Below are 22,769 nucleotides of genomic sequence, written 5' to 3'. Positions count from 1 at the left end.
TGAAAAAAGCAAGGTCAAAGTGGCTTTTTCATTGAAACAGCATTAACTGGAGGTGGTGGAGAACAAGTAGTGGCTGAGGAAGAGGATAATACATTGCAACTTCGATTTCCTTGTTTTCTTTCTTTTCTGCAATGAACTATCTTTTCATCAGCTTGTAAAACGAGATCAATAAGAGTAGCAGTAGATGTGGGTCTGTTCACTAATTCAGATTCAGCAAGTTTAAGGTCTTCTCTTAGACCATGATGCATCATCTATATTTTCTGTCTATTAAGGCACACATAAATATTGTTGAAACTACATAATAAAAGTTTGAGAACCTTGTCCTGACGATTATAAACCTAAATCGGCCTATTGTTTAGTCTTTTACCTGTCAATGACCCCCAGAAACTGAGTTATAAACTTCACATAATTCGATAAACATGAACCATTCTTTAGTATCAATGCCGTAGCCCAATTTAAAGCATCTTTTGTCAAATAGGACAAATTAAATGAGACTTTTGCCACTCCTTTGGTAAACTATAGTGGCATTTGAATGAAATGCAATTTACTTTTTGCTAAAAAGACTACGGATTGCTTTGGATCGCCCTCATACTTTTCAGGAGGTGCCAGTTATATTCCAGGAGCACTGGAAACCAGAAGTTGAGCATCAGAAAAACAGCAATCACTATTTTGTGAGGTGGGAGAAAGAAAATTACCAAATGAGAGAACGTATTGTTGCAGGTTGTGTCGGAGCGGTCTTACATTGTGGCTTATTTAATTTATCCAACAACATGCCTCTTTCACTATTAGCAGCTATAAATTCTCTCTAAGTGTTTTCTGTTCATGCTCTGCACTACCGGTTGAATCCATCTTTTGGCCTGTCAAACTTTCCTGACTATAGCTCCTACCCTAGCCCGAGTACTTGAAAATGAACATGCCACATGTTCTATATAAATTCATTTATTCCACTCACCACCTGGAGGTTATTGGACGGTTTTGCCAACAGGCTGAATCCAGAGAGTCTAGGCCTGAAGGAGCTGAATGTTGAAGAGAGAGAGGTAAGTAGCAGCAGTATAATGATTCCTGTCTAGCAAAGCTACCCACAGGAACATGAGAAAATAACAAAGTTGCAAATGTGAGGGAAGCTGGGTGCGAAATGGAGCAAGTCTGCTCGCCAACAGTTGCCAGGTGACTACTGCTTCAGAATAAAATTCTTCAGTACTGCTCTGCCTAGTGTGACCCCCCAGGGCACCTGGTTACAACTTTGCCTTGGTGTGACCCTTACACCAGGACTCTCCACCATCTTGGAATGGTTAGAATGCCAGTATTTGCATTCATGTCGCCCCAACCTCCTTATCCTTAAAAGCCACGGCACCATGTCACCCTTTGGTTACTGAATCTCCTGTAGATCCACAACAATGAGACCTTTTCTTGAGTAAATCTTGACAAAAATCTAGAAATTCACTGAAATGAGCATTGCATTTGGTGTGCGAAATTTCTGGCAGGTGCACGAAGCATGAGTAATGGATAGCATAGCCAACCATAAGTTGCAAATTATACTGGTTTTCCATTTTTTATTGGTAACCATAAATGTAGTTTAACTATGTTTTTAAGTGTATTGCTGAAGTTTGTTTTAAACATATATTTATCATGAAGAGTAAAGTGACATGTCTGTGCACGTATACACTAAAATGATACACAAGGCTGCCTGTCGGAATAGATTGTAAAACACACAAGAGGGAGGATTCTTTAGTAAAATGTAGTGTAATAGGGCATACACAAATTAGAGCTTTTGATGCTTAAATGATAGATATTTGTTACGTAAGTCAATAGTTCTTTGATTAGCAACATCAAAAGGATGACATGCTGAGTTATCACTGCTGGGATTCAAAACTTGTGATCAGCAGACGACCCAGAATGCTTAGCTCATTCATTTTTATGATTTCTCCTTTCAGAGGGTAAGCATAAGGTAAACGTAAAATACATGTAAAAGAAAAGAAAATGGAACACAGAGCAGAAAGATTCACTGTGAGCCACACTTCCTGTTTAATGGTGGAAAGTCTTGTACATAAAATGTATATTTTTATATAGAAAATTGAAGGTTTCCTCCACATTGAACATGAACACCTGTGAAGGCACAAATAGCAAAAACATATAAACCATCAGTCACTTCTTCTGCTATTAAATAAATATATTTGTATTTTTAGGTACGAAGATATGAGGAAACAGATTGGCTTCAAGATCAGAGATATGTGGTTTAATCTAGGTGAGTAATATACAAAGATCGCTTGTGATTGTATTGCATGTTCAACACATTATCCTTTCTTGGGCATGTCCTTGGAAAGTTTATTCTGGGAGTTGGAGTGCCATGGATTAGTAGAAAGCAGGTGCGGTTCCTCCATAGGAGCAGAGGCGTGTCACACCCCTCTCCCCCCAAAAAAAAACTCACACACTCCTGCAGAAAGAGTGGAAAATAATATGGTAATAAACTATTTTATTACCATTTTATTTTTAACTCTTCCGAACTGACTGTGGGGGCGGGGCTATCACATCATTGCTGCCAAGTGGAGTGGCCCCTTCAGTGTGAATTGCTCATGTAGGTTTAGCCGGCTACCTTGCTACGGCCAAACTGACATGCGCAATTCAGACTCTTCAGCCCAGGTGTCTTAGACAGCTGAGTTGGAGAGCAGGCACAGACGTCGCCTCGCGCTCGGAGGAGACAAACCAAGGACCGGAGAGCATCAAGGTCGTGCTGCAGGAGAAGGTAAGGAAAACTTATATTTTTCTTCCTTGTAATTTTTAATGTAATGTCATTATGTATGTATGTTTCTTTTAATGTATTTGCGCCCCACTGTTTTTTTTAATTCACCAACCGCCACTGGTAGAAAGAAACAATAATGCCCATTCAATACTTAAAGCTAGCAGTGGCAAAGCTAATAGATTTAGTCAAGGGATATTCCCAAAATTCTAAATCATGATTACTCCATTTACCTATGTAAAATGTGGATGGCCTTTGAAACGGTTGTGGTATGTTAGATTATAGTAATGTGTTGTATGCCATGTTATGGTATGCTGTTATAGTACAATGTGAATGCTATGTTGTCAGCCTTTGACACTGACCGAGGATAAAGAAGACTAAATAGAAAGTCGCAAGTGGTATGTTGCCTTCAAAAGAGCCCAATTTTCATTTGTGTGTTGCTGCATGTGAAAGAAGCTGCAACTTTGACACACCTATTCTGTGGCTTCATTCAGCGTGCCTAAAATCTGTTTATGTATTTTAAAGTTAATTACCAGTACCTCCACTCAAGTATCTTCCAGTTGGAACAACAACTCTATCAACGTAGAATGATGGAGACTCCTCTCTCTCTTGTTTCAGGCCCTCACAAAATCAAGTTTATTCCTGCTATGGTTGGTCCCATTCTAGAGGTAACCTTGGTTCCTGAACCAGAGCTGCGTAAAGCCACCATTCCCATCTTCTTCGACATGATGCAGTACGAGTTTAACTTCAGCGGTAACCACAACTTCCATATGGTGAGGACTGGTAAATCCACAATGGTTAACTGTGTTGATCCAGAGAAGGGTGACATGCCAGAAAGCTAGATAATGGAAAGTGGAGAAAGCAGAAGCTGAAGCTATATTTGTTTCTCTGAGGACCTCTCAATGATAGGGAGATGTTCTTTGAATTTACATAGATGAGAATAGGGAAAAAGTACACTTCTAGAGATTAAAGGTTATTTAGTAAGTGTTTAGACCTTAAATGTGGTACAGTACAGAGACGTGCATGGTTAGGTTTATGTGCTAAATGAAGTCATGTAACATAAAAAGCACAGTATTATGGGCCTCTAGCTTTACCTTCCCTTCTCAGGTCTTGCTTTGATTGGGACAAATATGGCTTGTGGTTGCATAGTCAGAAGTTGCTGGCAAACTACAAAACTATGGGCCTGATTCACAAAGGGTCTCCGCACTCGAGGCGGAAGCCCAACAGTTGTGGGAAATCTCACTCTGGGCATCCCGAGTGTTGAGACTCCCCCTCAACTTTCAGGCCTCCACCACGAGTGCGGAGGGCCTTTGTGAGGTAAGGCATATCTAGATGCTGCTCTACCCCAGTTACTCCACTGAAAATTGTCAGTGCTTAAAGACAGTTTCCCAGAATATCGGCATGATGATTAGCCAAAGTTCCTAAGCCCTTCGTATATTGCATAATTCATCACTCCTTCCATAGACTTTCAGCGATCCCTTGTCTACCTAGGTAACTGCTTTGTATTGCTATAGAATTAGACAGGGGGATTGGGTAATCTGCTAACATTTATAGATTGCTTTGCTAACTCTTCTCAAGATACTACACTACTGATTACAGGCAAACAATCTACTAAGTGGCATACTCTTGTGTCCTAATATCGTAGAGTTATATCATAGTAACATCTAAAATAAGAATAATATTTCAACTACTCATTGGAGAGACAACACACTGAATTGTAGAATGTATCAACTCCGGGGTGGTTTCCATGATGGAGACATCATAGGGAGTGAAAGCAGAGCTTGAGTTGTGTATGGCACTCGGAGCCCTGAGGTTAGAAAAAACCTTTTTTGGGTTCGTATTAACCTATAAATTCATATTGTGTACTCCAAGTGATTCCCCACCGCTGAACCTCCTCTTTTCCAACTCTCTCGACCTAACGGTGGAGCCTCCCATTCCATTACTTTGGACAGATCACTATTTACTATAATTTACTATTCCCATTTCAACAGCCAAAGCGGTCTTGGCAAGCGAAGTTACATTACGTAGGCCATGGCGTAAAATCACATTATCTCTTTTTTTAAAACACTTCCATCTCGACTTAGTAACTCCTACAATAAGTGCAAGTATAGCAGCACAACTTCTTGACAGTGCCATAGAGACAGCACTGGACAAAATCGCCCCTCTGAGTATATTCAAGCGTAAGATCAGAACTGCCCCCTGTTTACAGAGCAATTAAAAACGACAAAATCTTTATGTAGAACCGCAGAGAAAAAGTGGCGAAAAAGCCAAAGATCAGGCTGACCGTAAAGCATATAAAATACTGCATTCCAGTTATATGAGCGATATAAAGGCGACAAAAAAAGCATTCCTTATAGAACAAATAAACAAAGCAGAAAACTCCTCTAAAGAACTTTGCCAAATTCTGAAGGAATTTACCACCTCCAGTAATCAGTCAGTAATACCTATCTCTCAAGAGTGGACTGACGCTCTCTCTAAATTCTTTGAGGAAAAAGTCACAGCTATTCATCATTCTTTTCCGCCTTCTCAAAACAGCACCATCTTGAAGTTCTGCCAAACTCGCCATCTGACCCACCACATATCTTGAACGATTTTGTGAAATGCAACAGCAAGTAGATCATTTCAGTTGGGCTGAAAATAAAGTCTGGTTCCCCTACTGACCCTATCTCCCCCAAATTTATTCCTATGCTTGCCCCGGTATTGGTGGAGGGTCTGACCAGTCTCTTTAACAAGTCACTCTCGGAAGCAGACTTCCCCACAATATGGAAAGTAGCTAGAGTCAAACCAATCTTAAACAAACCCACGGCCGATCCTAATATCCTTTTAAATTACCGGCCCATCTCGTTACTCCCATACTTTCGGAAAATGCTCGAATCTCTTGTCAATAAACAGCTCTTGGACCACCTTGAAAGCCATGGTCTTCTAGATTCTTCGCAATCTGGCTTTAGGGCATCACACAGCACGGAGACAGCATTGGTCGAGGTTGCCAATAATATCAGACTGGCTCTAGATAAACATCAATCAGTCATCCTCGTCGTGCTCGACCTGTCTGCTGCTTTTGACACCATCTCCCATCGCATTCTAATACAACGGCTTTAGGAGATTGGTGTCAGAGGAAATGCCCTAAAATGGTTAACCAGTTACCTATCTGACTGTGTAACAGCTGTTCAGATTGACAACAACATTGCATGTGAGAGACCTGTCAAGATGGGTGTGCCGCAGGGCTCTATTCTGAGCCCAACGCTTTTTAATGTATATATGACACCATTGGCTAGGGTGATCAGAGCCTATGGCTTTGATGTTCTGTCTTATGCCGATGATACCCAGATTCTAAATACACTGGGTCCTGACCCAAATAGAACAAAACAGTGTTTCAAAAACTGCTTGACTCATGTTGAGAAATGGATGAGTGCAAACCACCTTCAGCTAAACTGCAGCAAGTCAGAGATTATGCTCTTTGGCAAAGCTGCGGAACACTGGACACACGACTGGTGGCCATCCAATTTAGGTATTTGTCCAACGCCTAAGGAATCAGTCCGGAACCTGGGTTTTTATATGGATAATCAATTATCCATGAAAAACCAAATCAACCATATCGTGGGCACCTGTTTTGGAATAATGCATAGCTTGAGGAAGGTTTTTAAGTGGATCCCCGTCGAGGCCCGGAAACCCCTAGTGCAAGGATTAATCATAAACAGAAAGGATTACGGGAACGCGCTGCTACATTCAATAAACGAAAACCATCTGAATAGGATCCAGGTTCTTCAGAACACTGTAGCCCGCTTGGTTCTCAACCTTCCGCGAAGATCTTCCTCTGCCCCTTGTCTAAAAAGCCTTCACTGGCTTCCAGTAAGAAAGCAAATCCTTTTTAAAACTCTGTACCTGGTTCACAAGCACATGCATGGAAATGGTCTGAAATACTGGACTCAAAAGCTAAGATGGTATCAGCCTCGTAGAGAACTGAGATCTAAAGAACTTTACCAAATTCTGAAGTCCTTGCTGACCCCTCTTACAATACATACCTCTAGAAATGACGGTCAAGCTTTTTCCTTTCTAGCCCCCGCCACATGGAATAAAATGCCTCTTCATCTTCGCATTATCCTTGAGCACAGCCGCTTTCGTAAGAAGCTGAAGACCTGGCTTATTGGAAATTAAACCACCCCGACCCTCCTTTCAGAGCCGTCTGCAAGCGCCATGAGACTCTTCGGATGTGATTTGTGCACGATACAAATGTCCCTGACTTGACTTGACTTGAACCAACCATCATAAACCAGATTTGAAGAGTCTGTGAAGGTCGATATGTCCCCTTCCTCATATATAAAGGGCTCCATTTGTCCTTTCCTATCACTCATTTATGTATAAATACATGCATAATAGTAAAAAGCAGATGTTCTACCCACTTTGTCAGGGAAATTTCAATACTACCCCACTTTCATCAGAATTGCTTTTCCCCTTCCCATGTGTCAGTATGATACGATCTGAAAGAGACACGTTAGTCATAGATTCCTTACCTTAGAATATCTCCAGGCATCAGACTAGATCTGGAAAGTTTCGCTAGCAATACCCCTGCGCGTCAGTGGGTGGCGTTGTGCGGCTCCGCGTCCGTCACTGACGTATGCGCCAAGATGACGTCACTGAGACTCCTTAGGTGCCACCCATGCTCGCTGACGTCAGTTCTTTTCCGCGCCAGTAAGCACAGCTCTGGGTAGAGCATGTACCTCAGTCATTTTGCGGGACCTGCCGTCGCAATATGTCGGTGGCGGACCCTCACGACGTCTGTCTCTACTGCCAGGAGTGCGACCATGACTCCCGGTACTGTCTGGACTATAGGGCTATGGCCCTGAAGGCCTTGAGGGAGCGGCACCGGATGTTGCTTGAAGGTTGGCACGTTTCGAGGTCCAGGAGTCGTTCCCATGACCGCTCGCAGAGCCGTCATCACCGCTCCTCGGGATCCAAGTCCTCACCCTCGGATTCGGGTAAGAGACGACACAAAAAGGAAGTCAAAGAAGCGTTTTCGCTCTCTGACGTCTCCCCGTCGGTCCTCCGATGTGGACGAGGGGGACAGGGGCTCCACCCCTGCGGCTCCTTCGGAGCCTGGGAGTCCTGCGGCCTACCCGCCTTACCCGGGTCCGTCGGCGACTCCCACACAAATGCAAGAATTCCATGCTGCCATGGACCGCCTGTTTAGGCCTCAGGCTCCCGCCGGTATGCCTTCGGGCCCCATGGTCCCGTGTCGGGATCCTGCTGCTCTGTTGACTCCTCGGTGGATCCAGCCCTGGCGCCGCCTGTCGCTTCGGCCCTGGCGCCGCAGGATCCTGCGCCGCTGGCTCCGGCCATGGCACCGCGAGGTCCCCTACTGCTGGCTCCGGCGCTGCCCTCTGCTCCGCCGGCGCCGCCGCAGTGGATACCGCTTGTTCTGCCTCTGCCCCGGTTCCCGGACGGTTTTGTCCCTGCCTGGGATCTGAATTGGGACACAGCGCCGGCTCGGCCCAGCCAGTGCCGTTCTTGGCGCCGTTTCTTCCCTGCCCCGCCGCAGATGCCTGTCCCAACTGCGCCGGTGGTGGAGGACGATTGGGTGGGGTCCGAGGACCCTCTTGCTCGTCAGTGTGATTCTGAGCAGGACTGGGTGGATGACTTGGAGGAGGCCGGCGCCTTGACGTCTCCTCTGATCCAGGGTTTGTCTCTCCCCCGCCCACTATGGAGGAAGGTGCCTCGTATACGGTGGTGCTCCGTCGGACAGCTGAGGTCCTTGACTTCGATCTCCCCACGGTGACCCTTAAGACTAATCTCCTTACGGAGGTGCTCCAGTCGGCGTTCACTTCTTCGGAGCCACTGCTGCCCTTTAACAATGCCCTCACTGAAGTCTTGTTGGGCACTTGGTCGCGGCCAACCACAGGCGCTCTTGTGGATTAAAACATTGCCAGGCGTCTCCGCCGGATAAGGACTCTAAGAAGTTGGAACAGTTTGGCAAGCGGTTGTTCTCTTCGGCCAGCTTAGGGCTGCGGTCGGTGAACACCGCGTGCCTTTTGGGACGCTATTCCCACACGGTGTGGGATACCATTGCTGAGGTGTTGCCTCAGTGCCCGGAGGAGGTCCAGACTGTGCTGTCTCAGGCTGTGGCTGTGGGGAAGGAAGCGGCTAGGTTCGCCATTCGTTGTGACTTGGACACCGTGGACTCCCTCGGTAGCGCTATATCCAAGACCGTGGCGCTTTGTCGCCACGCCTGGTTGCGGTCCACCGGGTTCTCCCTGGAAGTCCAGAGCTCGCTCATGGACATGCCCTTTGACGGCACTCGCCTGTTTGGTGATAAGGCCGACACTGCACTGGAGCGTTTTAAGGACTCTTGGGCTACGGCCAAGTCCTTGGGCCTTTCCACCTCGCGTCCGGTCACGTCTTCTTTTCATTCCTTACGTGGCCATGGCAGAGGCGCCCCAGCCCGCTCTTTCAGCCAAAAACCTGCGCAGAACCAAACTCCGTGTGCCCGTGGGCGTGTAGGCCGCCAAGGTGGCTGGCCGGGCCGGCGTGAGGGTCAGTCCACCTTCGCCCGCGACGTCAACCTCGAAGCCTTCCTAGCCTAAGCTTCAGGTTGCACTTCATGCCGGTGGGTGGCAGGATTCGTCATCACCTTCTCCATTGGCATTCTGTCACTTCCGACAAGTGGGTGCTGCAACTCGTCAGGAGGGGTTACTCCCTCCCCTTCAGGTCTACCCCCCCCCCCCCCCCCCCCCCCCCGGCCATGCCACCTTGTTTCCACCGCATGTCGGGGATCACTTTGCACTTCTCCAGCAGGAAGTTATGGCCCTCTTGGCCAAGGGGGCCATTGAGTGCATTCCTGGGCCGGAAGTAGGATGTGGTTGTTATTCCCACTACTTTCTGGTTCCCAAGAAGGACAAAAGGGGCTTGCGCCCCATCTTGGACCTCAGGGACGTCAATTTCAAGATGTTGACTCTGGCTCAGGTCTTGGCTGCCCGACCCTGGAGACTGGATGGTAGCGTTGGACTTGCAGGACGCATATTTTCACATCCCCGTCCTGCCGACCCACCAGTGTTACCTGCGCTTCACTGTAGGCCATGAGAATTTTCCGTTTGCCGTGCTCCCCTTCGGCCTTACCAGTGCCCCTCTGGTGTTCATGAAAGTGATGGCGATGGTCCCGGCTCACCTGTGCAGGTCAGGGGTGTCAATCTTCCCCTACCTCGACGACTGGTTGTTGAAAGCAGGCTCGCCCCAGACAGTCGTCACCCACCTTCAGATCACTGCCGACCTCCTGCATTTGCTAGGGTTCTCCATCAATGTGTCAAAGTCACACCTCAGTTCCTCTTAGAAGCTCCCCTTCATCGGAGCGGTTCTGGATTCAACACAGTTTTGGGTTTATCCCCCAGCAGCGAGTCCGTAATATTCAGGCTATGATTCCGATATTTCAGCCTCTATCCCGGGTTTCGGACAGGATGACCCTCCATCTCCTCGGCCTAATGGCCTCTTGCATCCTGTTAGTGCAACATGCCAGATGGCATATGTGGGCTCTGCAGTGGGAACTGAAGTTCCAGTGGGCACAGCATCATGGCAACCTGTCTGATCACGTCCGGATCTTGGAGGGCACTGCACGACACATGCAGTTTTGGCTCACGAATCGCGATTGGGTCAATGGCAGATCCCTCTCTCTTCCCCAACCGGAGCACACAGTGGTGACTCCTGGGATGGGGAGGCCACTTGGAAGAGGTGGACATCAGAGGCCTCTGGTCTTTGGCGTAGTCCTGGCTCCATATCAACCTTTTGGAGCTTCGGGCAATCCGGCTTGCACTGAAAGCATTCCTTCCCTCTGTTCGGGGAAGTGTAGTGCAGGTGTTCATGGACAACACCACCGCCATGTGGTATTGCAACAAACAGGGCAGGGTGGGGTCCTGGACCCTATGTCAGAAGGCTCTGCGCCTCTGGACATGTCTGGAACATCAAGGCTTTACCTTGGTGGTTCAACCCCTGGCAGGTTCTCTGAACACCAGGGTGGAGGAACTCAGCCGTCGGTGCATGATGGATTACGAATGGCGTCTGAACTCGGACGTGGCACAAGGTCTCTTTCTGCAGTGGGGAGAGCCTTGGTTAGATCGATTCGCCACCGAAAAGAACGTGCAATGTCATCAATTTTGCGCTTTGGAATTTCCAAGGCGGCACTCGATCGGCTACGCTTTTCATCGCGAGTAGAGCTGCGGTATGTTGTACACCTTTCCGCCTATACCACTTCTGCCCAGAGTGCTGAAGAAGATTTGGCGTGACCGGGCCCAAGTCATTCTTGTGGCTCCTGATTGGGCACGAAGATACTGGTATCCCGAGCTACTCAGCATGGCGATTGGGCCCCCCTTCCGACTGCCTCTTCGGGAGGAACTTCTGTCACAGCAGTAGGGGACGGTCCTAGAACCTGCCCAGCCTCCACCTCCATGCGTGGAGATTGAGCGGCGACAGTTGCCAGCTTTTGATCTTCCTCCCGAAGGCTGTGATGTCATTCTGGTAGCCAGACGTCCCTCCACAAAAACGGTATATGCCTGCAGGTGGAACAAGTTTGTGGCATGGTGCACAGCAAAGTCTGTGAATCCCCTTTCTGCCCCTCTTCCTGAAGTCCTTCTGTTCCTTCTTTGTTTGGCCCAGCAGGGCTCTGCTCTGGGCACTATCAAAAGTTATCTTTCAGCCATATCCGCCTTTCTATGGCTTCCTGATCAGCCTTCTCTTTTTAAGTCCCTTGTTGTTTACTGTTTTCTGAAAGGCATAACGCACACGTTTCCTCCCGTGCCGTTCATCATGCCTCAATGGGACTTAAACCTTGTCTTAACATATCTGATGTGTGCTCCCTTCGAGCCCCTTCATAACTGCCCCTTAACGTCTTCTCACTGTAAAGACAGCTTTCCTGGTAGCTATCACCTCTGCCAGAAGAGTGAGTGAGCTCCAGGCTCTTTCTTCTAAACCTCCTTTCCATTCTGTTCATCCGTACAAGGTCGTTAAGAGGACCTCTCCTTCTTTCTTACCTAAGGTTGTCCCTCCCTTCTACATTGGACAGACCATCACTTTGCCCACCTTCTTTCCGTCTCTGCATCCTTCAAAAGAGGAAGAGAGGCTCCACCGTCTGGACCCACAATGTGCGCTCTCGTTCTATCTGAAACTAACACAACAGTTCCTGGTGGATGACCAGCTCTTTGTTGGCTACATGGGTGCTAAAAAAGGTTGGGCCATGGAGAAAAACTGACCATCTCTCGGTGGGTCGTTTTCTGCATCAAGGCCTTTGACTCGCTGGCTAAGAAGGAGTCTCCTGTGGGGCTGTGTGCCCATTCCACCATGGCAACAGCAGCCACTACTGCCTTGGGATGCGGCGTTCCCTTGCAAGACATTTGTCAGGCTGCTACGTGAGCCTCGCTGCACATGTTTACCAAGCATTACTGCCTTGACAGTCAAGTCTGGAGAGACAGCTTCTTCGACCATTCTATTCTTCGTTACTTTCTGGTGTAATCTTATTCGCAGACTCTCCACCAGGGTAGGTATTGCTGGGGTATCTATTCTAAAGTAAGGAATCTATCATTAACGTGTCTCTTTCAGATGCACAAGTTACTACTTGTGTAACAATATATCTGTAAAAGACATTAGTTAGTGATAGATTCCTTACCGCCCCACCCATCCTCCCAGTTCTGCAAACTGATTACTAGGGTTAAGGACATCCCTTTCAGGGCCCTAGTTTCATGGCACCAGTAGTCTGTTTCTTGCATGGCTCTGCGTTCCTGGCGCAGAAAGTCGGGCACAGAACTGACGTCAGTGCGCGTGGATGGCGCCTAAGTAGTCTCCATGACTTCATCTTGGCGCATACGACGCCACTGACCGACGCAGAGCTGCACGAATCCACCCACTGACACGCAGGGGTACTGCTAGCAAAACTTCCGGATCCAGTCTGACGTCTGGGGATATTCTAAGGTAAGGAATCTATCACTAACTAATGTCTCTTACAAATATATTGTTACACAAGTAGTAACTTGTGCTTTAGTCCCCTTTGGGCTTGTCCTACCTTTAATCTCAAAGCATGTACTTCTGCGTTCCCTTGATGAAGTGAGGTGGAACATGGATCAGTAGTTCTTGTAAACCATATTCACACTACAGAGCAAGGCAGAGACCTGCTCTTTCCTGTTATATAAATCTGAGGTGGAGGCAGGTGAGTCAGCAGGAGACCATGACACAGTAACCCCCATTCCATCATTTCAAATATATGTGGATACTCTGAAGAGACTAAGGAAGATGAAATGTGCAGGATAAGCACCGACCATGCATCTACTTCCCTTGGCTGTGTAGCCCTGCAGGGTATCTGAAGGTGGCGGACAATCTGCTGTTTCTCTGTACTGAACCACCCTAGGATTGCAGCAGTGAACAGTCAACTGGCATCGTCACTTCTGTGACATCATTACAAATAAGTCAGTAATAGAATATTTTATACCTGTTCAGAACTCTCCCTTGTAAAGTCATCTACAACTACTGCTGCCTTACCATTTGCAACATTAATAAAGCCGTTTAAAAGATCCATGTTGTTCTATTAAAATATCTGAATCTATTTTTACTTTTTATAATTTCGAATCAGTGTTTAGACTGCTATTGCCATGGCAAATAATGTGCAGTTTTGAGTCCTTCTTTTCATACAATGTCTATGTCATTGACACTTAATTGGATTCCATTTTCAAAGTGGCTTTGTTTTGTCAGACCAACAGTCTTTGATTAGGATTGATTCATGCACACTTTCAGTATTCTTAGAGATTTGTTTTCTACTTGTGCATGATTTGCTGTTTTACGAAATTGCCCAAGTGTTCAATTTTCTCTTTATTTTGTATTTTAGTTTGAAAATGAACTAATTACTAAGCTGGACCAGGAAGTAGAAGGTGGTCGTGGAGATGAACAGTATAAAGTATTGTTAGAGAAGCTGTGAGTAAGCAAAAACATTCTTTAATCTCTTTCTTCTGCAGAACTGTGTTTACAGATAGTGTGGGATGATCGGTGCTTTGCCCTCCTGAACGTCCATTATCATTAATTGATGTACGAACATAGGAGTATAACATAAGGCTGCAGGGAGATGCAATCACCATACCAGTTGGTGATAGGCATTAATCCCTTTATTGCTGTCACATGTTGTTGCACCATTCTGCTGCATTTATCTTTGTGAATGTTGCTATTTGAGTTTTCCTTCATTTGAAATGTTGACTACTCACCAACCATTTCACTGATCCATTTGTTTGGATTGCAAAACAAGACTTAGTGGGTCACCGTTTCAAACCCTGAAACCCGAAAGTTGGAAACAAATAAAGACACTTGGTCTTGTAGCAAAACACTTGATTGTGTTTGGTGCCCGACTTACTAATGTGGGCAAACATGCACCTAGATGGCATATCATTTTTCTCACTCTAACTCATTACCAAGCACTGAAAAATAGATTAACCTCAAGTATTAAGTACCTTCTTTGAAATTTATATTTATTGAAGTGTCACCAGCTGGGCTTAGATAAATCACGGATAAACTCACAAAGCAGTGGCAATCACAGCTGTGTGTCAGCTGGCTTTTACGAAAACCTCGGTACAAAAGGGGGTGGTAATGGACGGAGCATCTGAACCAATCAAACACTCACACCCAGTCAAAAGATCTGAGTTTAATCCATCACCGTTCTTTAGCCCACTCTGCCACCCCAGTTCAGACATGGCTGTATGCAAATCAGTCTGACCCTGTGCCTCATGGGAACAGTCCAGCCCGAACTGCCAAGCCATGCCTTCCCTGGACCGGAAACAAGCTTCCGAGGACCGGTTTCTGGCATTCCAGCCGTCTTCAGCCCGGCTTGCTTGAATCCAGTGGCAAAGTGAGCAAGGGACTCACGTCTGAGCATACCCTGCCACAGTTATGGCAGCCAAAAGCGGTACAAAAGGGGGTGGTAATGGACGGAGCATCTGAACTAATCAAACACTCACACCAGGTCAAAAGATCTGGGTTTAATCCATCACCGTTCTTTAGCCCACTCTGCCACCTTGCTCACTTTGCCACTGGATTCAAGCAAGCCGGGCTGAAGACGGCTGGAATGCCAGAAACCGGTCCTCGGAAGCTTGTTTCCCGTCCAGGGAAGGCATGGCTTGGCAGTTCGGGCTGGACTGTTCCCATGAGGCACAGGGTCAGACTGATTTGCATATAGCCATGTCTGAACTGGGGTGGCAGAGTGGGCTAAAGAACGGTGATGGATTAAACCCAGATCTTTTGACTGGGTGTGAGTGTTTGATTGGTTCAGATGCTCCGTCCATTACCACCCCCTTTTGTACCGCTTTTAAGAAAACCTCAGCAGATCTGTATGGCTCAATGAAGTCCTTTGTTCTGGGATGTTAGTGGTTGAAGTCAGACTAAAATGCTTCCCAAAATCTTATGCCACACTCCGCTGTAGTGCATTAAAGTTTCTATTCTGCACAAAGCAATTTCAGTTCCTAGCTAACCACGTAAGTTCATGTGTCCCCACTGAGCTGTATGTAGTCCAAGCACTGTGGTGCTGCCTGGTGACTCACCAGCGACTAAACTACAGAATTACTTCCTGCTGGCACCCATATAATATGCTTTGTCCCCAGAAAAGGCTTATTGTGAATGCCAGTTTATGAATGGGATTCCGTCAACATGTGTACCTTGGTCCATACTGGGCAGACACGCTACTAAATATTACTTCAGTGTCTGAAACTGAAGAAAAACATTAGACTGATGGCCAATGTTTTCTATGGTTGTGGAAATTATTACCCTATTACAAATCTATGGATATTCAAATTCTCGAGATTTCAGGCTGTCCCAGCTTGTGCTTAAAAATACTTTAAGCAGGTTGCTTGTAGGTTTCTCTTTGACTGACCCATTCAGTTATTAAGTGAAATAAAGCAATTGTGCAGATCCCGATACTCCCTTTTATTCATTAAGTACCTTCCAACCAAAATATGTAAACTGTTATTTTCTGTCTTGGTTCTGTTCTTCATGTTCAGGGTGAATGTACGTACATCGGGAGGATAACCAAACACATATTTACACAAGAATGGACTACTCAGTGGAGATTAAGTGATTTAAGACCTTAAAAAAAGCCCCTAGGTAACTTTCCTCGGTGGAACACACATTGGCTAAATTGTCAACACAGAGAAAAGTGTAACCACGTACAGCAATAAGCTCAGCAACAAAAATAAAACCAAGAAGGAAAGGATATGTTTGTTCATTTTGGATGGAATGTTCTTAATGAATATATTTAAAGAATGTGAGGCAGTGCCAGCATCTGCATGATTACTTCACTGTTTAACTGCTATTTTGCTCCAGCATATCTCAGGATTTAGGGAGGCAAGACAGCAAGCATGTCTTCGTAATCTATTAACATTTGCTTAGGCCCTGCAACTTGTTTAAATGTTAAACCTGCATCAGAGGGGACGCACACACATCACAAATGCTAGCACGATAAACAGTGTGTTAAATGGCAGTTTAACATTTTGTTGATTGTTCCTAAATGTGCAGATGTTTTCCTAAGCTTCTTGTTCATTCTTCAATGTATAAGTTCAGTTTTGCTCTTAATTCTTTTGCTTTACTTTTATGGACACTCCCTTGGCATTTGTTCTGTTTTTTTCAGGTTCTTGATAATTCCTTTTATGATTTTCACATCATTCTTGCTCTCTGTCTCACCTATTACACCTTCATTTCTTGCTTTCTTCCTGCCTTATCTTCATTAATGTTTACCTCTTCATGCATATTGCCTACAGGTTGCTGGAGCACTGTCGAAAGCACACTTTCTTATCCAGCCCTGGAGAGGCATTTACCTTCTTGGTCAGTAGCCTACTAGAAAATCTTCTGGACTACAGGACCATAATGCACGATGGGAGCAAGGAGAATCGAATGAGCTGCACTGTCAATGTCCTGGTATGGAATATTTTGCTGTCACATTTTCCTGCAGTACAATGGTATTTACTGTCTGTACAATGAGGAATGCATCACCAGGATAAAATAACCGTATTGTAGCTAATAATTTGACTGCTTATAAAGGGGACTGTGTAGGAAACTGTGAGATGCTCAGAACCCATATATTTGCCAGACCAAATAGCTACTATTCATCAAACTACTAAAACTGGTTTTAGATTGTGTCAGGCATCCTCTTGATCCGTCCTATCCACATCCTTTTGACTGAATGTTGAGACCTTTCACTGTTACCAAATACAAGGAGCCACCTTTTGACAATTATAAGAGCTACTCTTGATGCTCTCACAAAATACATTTCTTGGTGAATGTCAGAAGTAACCCTGTGATCCAATCCTAACAGCAATCCCTAGATCCAATCCCAAGAGGAACAAAGTGATCAACTACAACTAGTAACCTATTGGCCCGAGCCCAAGTATGATCTCTCGACTTGAGCCCCAAATCTGACCTCTTGACCTGCACCTAAGTGTGAACTATTGATGCTTTCCAATAGTGACTTATTGATCCTATACCTGGAGTTACCTCTTAATGTTTGCCCAGGTGCAATGGCTTTTACCAAGAACACACTTTTGATCCATTTCCAAGAGTGGGCCTGTGACCTGCTCCTAAGTGCAGCTTCTTGACATATTGCTAAGAGTGACTACTTGACCAATTCCCTAGAGCAAACTCTGGCCTGTTCCCCAGAGCAATCTCTCCCTTCTTCCCATGAGCTACGTCTCAATCTGTACCCTAAAGCGGCCTTCTGATTGAATCCAAAGGCAACTTCTTGACACAACCCCAAGAGTGGCCTTTTGGCATACTCCAATAGAGGTCACTAAATGCATTTCCAAGAGGGGCCACTTCAAGCATTCCAATATGCATCTCCAGGCCCAGCGCCAAGAGCAATCTCTGATGAAATCCACAGCAAGACCTTTGGACCCAATTCCATGAGTGACCCTATGCCAAGAGCAGCCTTGAGCTCAGTACGAACAGCAATCTTACCAGTCAATCAATCCCAAGAGCTTGATTCAATTGTAAGATCAGCCTCTTGACTCTGTCTCAAGGGCAACCTGTTAATCAGTTTCAAAGGCTAACCCTTTATCCTCTTTTCTTGAGGGGCCTTATCTGGTCCTGGTTTCAAAACTAATTTTAGAGGGCATTTTTGTGAACTACGCTGTGTTTTCCACACTTTGCAATCCATCACTTACTAGTATTGGCATGTGAAAAGCTCTGCTAATCATTGCATTCTTAACTTTGTAGCTCCATATACAGTGTGCTATTTTTCATTATTTCTGATCTAAACTGTCAGATAGCTGTGATACAGGCTGATACGTTTTATCATGAATGCCCTAGTAGAAATATACTTAAATTAGTTTCTGAACCTAATGACATGATTTCCATATGGCCCTAGAGTAGAACTTCAACATATATTCTTCACGTACATTTCAGCAAAACTAAACACAAGAAAGATAAAACAAAAACGCCATTTTGATTAAAATCTCTAAGACATTGGGTGACTCAAAATCACCTTAGCACATTTTAAAGCCCATCCATACCATTACTGAGGAATACAATTGTATGATATCCACCTTTTGCTAAGGATACTAAGCAAATGTTACCTTTCAGTGTTTCATGAAAGAGCAATACTTATTGTTTACACCTAATTTACATTTTTGTGATTAACAGTTGTTGATTTCTATTTTTGTAGAATTTCTTTAAAGAAAAGAAGAGAGAGGACATATATATCCGGTAAGAGTTGAGGACTTCCCCCCACAATTTCTCCCAAGAGCTGAAATTGTCAAATTGCAAGAAGAGGTTGCTACTATCTGTCAGTCAAAAAATGAGTCTCAGAGATCATTTGTCACAAATCAGATTTAATCACAAATAAAGCATTATTATTTAGCTAAATTTCCAAGTAATATGTATTTTAGGTTCCTTAAAAAGGGCTTCTCAAATTTAAACTCTCTCAGGGCTGTAACTTAGGTATTTGAGTGGGCCATTTTGTTTTGGACACTAGCTCCAGAAGCACAGGGAGAGAATATCTGTCATGTTATACATGTATAAGACCCAAGACTGTGTGCAGCAGAGGGTTGGCATAGTGAACTGTGGTAATAAAATATTACTTTATGTTTAACTGTAGAAATTCACTGACAAACCCAAAAGTTAAAGAGACGTTATGCTTGTGCATGGTAATAATATCTTAGTTTACATTAAAAACAAAAGTCTTGAAATTCACTTAACAAAAGAAAAGGTTATAGTGAGGTTATGTTTAGGTGAAAATGCCAGTTAAAACATTTTAAACTCAAAACACTACTGCAGTGCCCAAGTTTTAGTTAACTGAAGTAACTATAACTCACACCCTCGCCAGGCACTGTTTATGACCTCACATAATACATCACTCAAGACATGTACTATGACATCATTGATAATATCACTGATGATCTCTGAAATTACATCGTTGATAACAACACTCTGCATGGCAGGGGCCCAGAGATATAACTACTTCAGTTGACTAAAGCTGGTTAATTTCAGTGTTTTTTAAAACATTTTTTTTAAAATGTTACAAAAAATGTTACACTTTAACTGCCATTTTTCACCTTACTATAACATTATTTGCTATAACACTACTGCCAGTATGAAGTTATAGTTGAGACCAACTTTTTCAATAGATAAAGTGTTTTTTGTTTTGCTAATAGCTTTGGCACCATTGGTCGAATCTTCACGAAAGTTTCCAAACAAAGTGGCCTGCTTTGCCAACTTCTGTTTGGAAAGTTTTGTGGTGGTTTGTTAAGTGAGGGCCGAGAAATAGAGGAAGTCCCACAAGGATTCTGAAGAGAGGTTATGTGTTATGAGCTGTTTGGGAGGCCAGCCAAACCTGTGCCACACTAAGACTGTTTTTAGTTATTGTCCTTTGTTGTCTAGGCACACAGTGTAGGGTTTGTTGTGAGGGTTGGCTAGTGGGGAGGGACTGTTTATAGATTTCATAAGGGGAAGCCCTTTGGTTAACACATTTAATAATTCTAAATTAATGACATGGAATATTCGATGCATGGGTTCTCTGACTAAGCAGCATAAAATCCAGAGGTACTTTAAGAGACGTGGTGTGCATATTGCCTTGCTTCAGGAATAACACCTCACTCTGGTTAAGGCAGACCGTCTCCGCTAGATGGCAGGGACAGCTTGACATAACTTCATCCTAAGCCTTTGTGAGGGGGGCCCTGCTCTGGATGAGGGTGGTAATTCCCTTTGAAACCACCGCAATTGATCTCGATAATGAAGGCTGACATGTCCTGGTGGAGGGACGACTTAGTGAGAGGCCTATGATGCTGGGCAGTGTTTATGTGCCAAACATGACAAGGCCACATTTCTTCACACCCTTTCTGAATGGCTAGCATGGCTGATAGGGGGTCTGTACCTCATTGGAGCTGATTTTGTGTTCTTGCCGCTTCCTGGATCGATCAACTCTCCCACGAATGGGGACGTGGCCTTTAGGGCATCCACAGACTTGTCCACTTGGATCTTTAATTGGGGTATGGAATTCCTCTGGGGTACACCACATCCCACCGTAGGATTGATCGCTTTGTCTGCTCCAGTACCATTAATATCTGCATCTCACACACTGAATACGTGGGTCCGACTCTTCCAGACTATAATCCTCTGCTTTTTTTGCTGCAGCTGGGAAAGGAGTGTCCACGTATACCATCATGGTGACTACATTCATTTTCCCTAAAAGGCGTTGCATTTAGGGACTCTTAGTAGCCAAGATTTCTGAATTCTTTGCTTTCAACTCTGGCACCGCATCGAACCGTGGTGTTGAGTGGGAGACATTTACGGTAGTGATAGGGGGGCAGTGCCTGAGACAATCAGTGGGTATCCAATGTGATTTGGAGAGAGACCTTTTGAAGTTGGAGAATGATGTCCTTGAGTGAGATGAGGAGCTGGGTAGCTAGGTAGTAGCTGGTGAGCCCTTTCATGATTGCTGGAAGTACATGAACAGTACAATGTGACTTTGGAGCAGCTGTGATGCCATGATCACAAAACCTATTTGAACAGGGTGCACAAGTAGGAGGGACGATTGGGACGGCCCCTTGCCTGGTTGGTATGGGCGGATGGTAGTGGGGCTCCTATTCCTCAATTGGTGTCGTTTTGTAGGAACAGTTGTTTTCCAGCCAGCACATATAAATGAGGCAATCTGATGGAGACTACTAGCAGCAGACTCCTTCATGTAGAATTATCCACAGGCGTGAGACTGGAACCGGAGTATTTTTGCCACAGCATCTCTGCGCGCAGGGGGCGGGGCGGCATCACGTTACTCTGCCCAGGTGTCGTCCGCGTACGTGATGTCAGCGAGGTCACATATGCCCCGCCCCGGTGTGCCACCGTCAGTTTTTTCCTTTTCAGCATGCAATGCGGATCCGGTCCTTGCTACAGGCCTGTTTTGGGCCCTTTTTTCTCCTCATTGTCTCTATGGTGGAACAGTATGCAAACAGATTCGGGCTTCAAGACTTGCACATCGTGTGGGCGTCTTGTGTAGGCGACGGACCCTCATCTCATTTGTATGTGGTGTTTAGGAGAGGATCATGGCACCACTGATTGTGAGACGTGCAAACAGTTGAAGCCGAAGTCGTGGCGGGAGTGCCGGATGAAACTACTCTTGGCGCGTCTCTCCAGGTCGGCGTCCTCCCCTCGATCAGCATCGGCGGACGGCTTCAGATACGACGTGGTCATCGTCCTCGCCCTTCTCCGATGTCACGTGAGTGTCGCTCCCCCGTGGGTAAGGTCGCATTTTGTCCCCGGGGGCTGGTGTCCGGACGCAGGTGATGTCCTTTGACAAGGTGTTCCTGTCTAAGGCGAGTGACGCCGCTACGGCGCCGGCAGCTGCTGGAGCGGGCGGCGTCACAGGGGTCGGTAGACCCTCCTCGTCCCACTCTGGGTCGAGGCAGAGTGGGGACCCCTCGTCCCTCCCCGGGGCCTCATCGGAGGGCGAGTCGGAGGTTGAATCGCCCCTGGTCCCGCCACATGGGTCGCCGGGCCACCTCAGCCACATTCTAGGCCGAGGCTGGTGGAGGGCTTGTCACTCTGTCAAGAAAAAGTTTTCCTTTCTGTGTTACTACCTTTTTTTTTAAGTGACCTCTAGGCCTACGCACAAACTATCAACTTTTTGTGCTATATAGTGACACGGATAATTAATTTTACACTGAAATTACTTTTGTGTCTCAAATTTATTCTTAAAAAAATGTTTTGGTTTAAAACCATTTTTTGATCCACATATGTGACATTTTTACAATCGTATACTCTGGTACAAATTCCACATTTCCTATTACAATTTTGCAAACTCAGAGTAAATAGTTCATACAGTGTAAACATAAATCACAATTTAATATATAACAAACTATATTAAAACCAGCAAAAAAAGGTCCTTTGTCGACGCGTTTCGGTGCTTTGTTCTAAATCTTATAACACCTTCTTCAGGACAGAGCTTTGTTTAAAAACAGTGTTTCTTCATTCTAAAAAACGAATACATACAGTTAGAATCATTGGTCTAATTGAGAGAAAATGTAATTCTATCTTGTCGTGTACATATTTTATATCACTCACTAGTGTAGGTATTCATGTTTACATAAAGCGGCATTCTTACTTAGATTATCTTGCCATAGATCTTTAACTTGGGATTCTGGACCTTTCAACGTTGTATATTTATGGTCCTCTTCGTGGATGCTGTCAATGTGTGTGCACCACGGTTTCTACAATGATGAGGGTAAATTGTTTTAGTAACATTCCTTCTTATCAATTATAAAGAGAAGAGTGCTAATTCCGTTTGATGGCACTTACTAATGTTCTCTGTGTCTGTTTTTCTTTTCTGCGACTTTCAATCTGCGCAGAATCTTGTGTCACTACGGGCTCAGTTAATACCTGTGAAGTTTAAGGGGTCATATTATTTATCTTTATCTGTGTCTCTTAGTACGCCTATTATGTCTAAGCTATACTTAATGCACATACATACCGTCCGAGTTTTATGTTGCGATCACTTGATCAGACTTAAACTTTCTTAGGAGTTCCTTATACCTCCGTATCATCCTCA

General features: G+C 45.1%; 1 protein-coding gene across 1 annotated transcript in view; it reads left to right on the top strand.

Annotated features, from left to right (window-relative positions):
- Positions 1–22,769, top strand: part of DOCK5 (dedicator of cytokinesis 5) — a 581,227-nt gene that overhangs the window by 335,034 nt on the left and 223,424 nt on the right. The window contains exons 26-30 of the mRNA XM_086942489.1: positions 2,187–2,245; positions 3,356–3,510; positions 13,590–13,675; positions 16,498–16,654; positions 18,396–18,436. Of these exons, the coding sequence (XP_086798615.1) occupies positions 2,187–2,245; positions 3,356–3,510; positions 13,590–13,675; positions 16,498–16,654; positions 18,396–18,436 (498 nt within the window). The remainder of the gene's footprint in view (positions 1–2,186; positions 2,246–3,355; positions 3,511–13,589; positions 13,676–16,497; positions 16,655–18,395; positions 18,437–22,769) is intronic.

The sequence above is a fragment of the Lissotriton vulgaris genome, chromosome 11 (genome assembly GCF_964263255.1).
Source record: "Lissotriton vulgaris chromosome 11, aLisVul1.2, whole genome shotgun sequence".
Classification (NCBI taxonomy): Eukaryota; Metazoa; Chordata; class Amphibia; order Caudata; family Salamandridae; genus Lissotriton; species Lissotriton vulgaris.
This window is presented reverse-complemented; position numbering and strand designations above follow the sequence as displayed.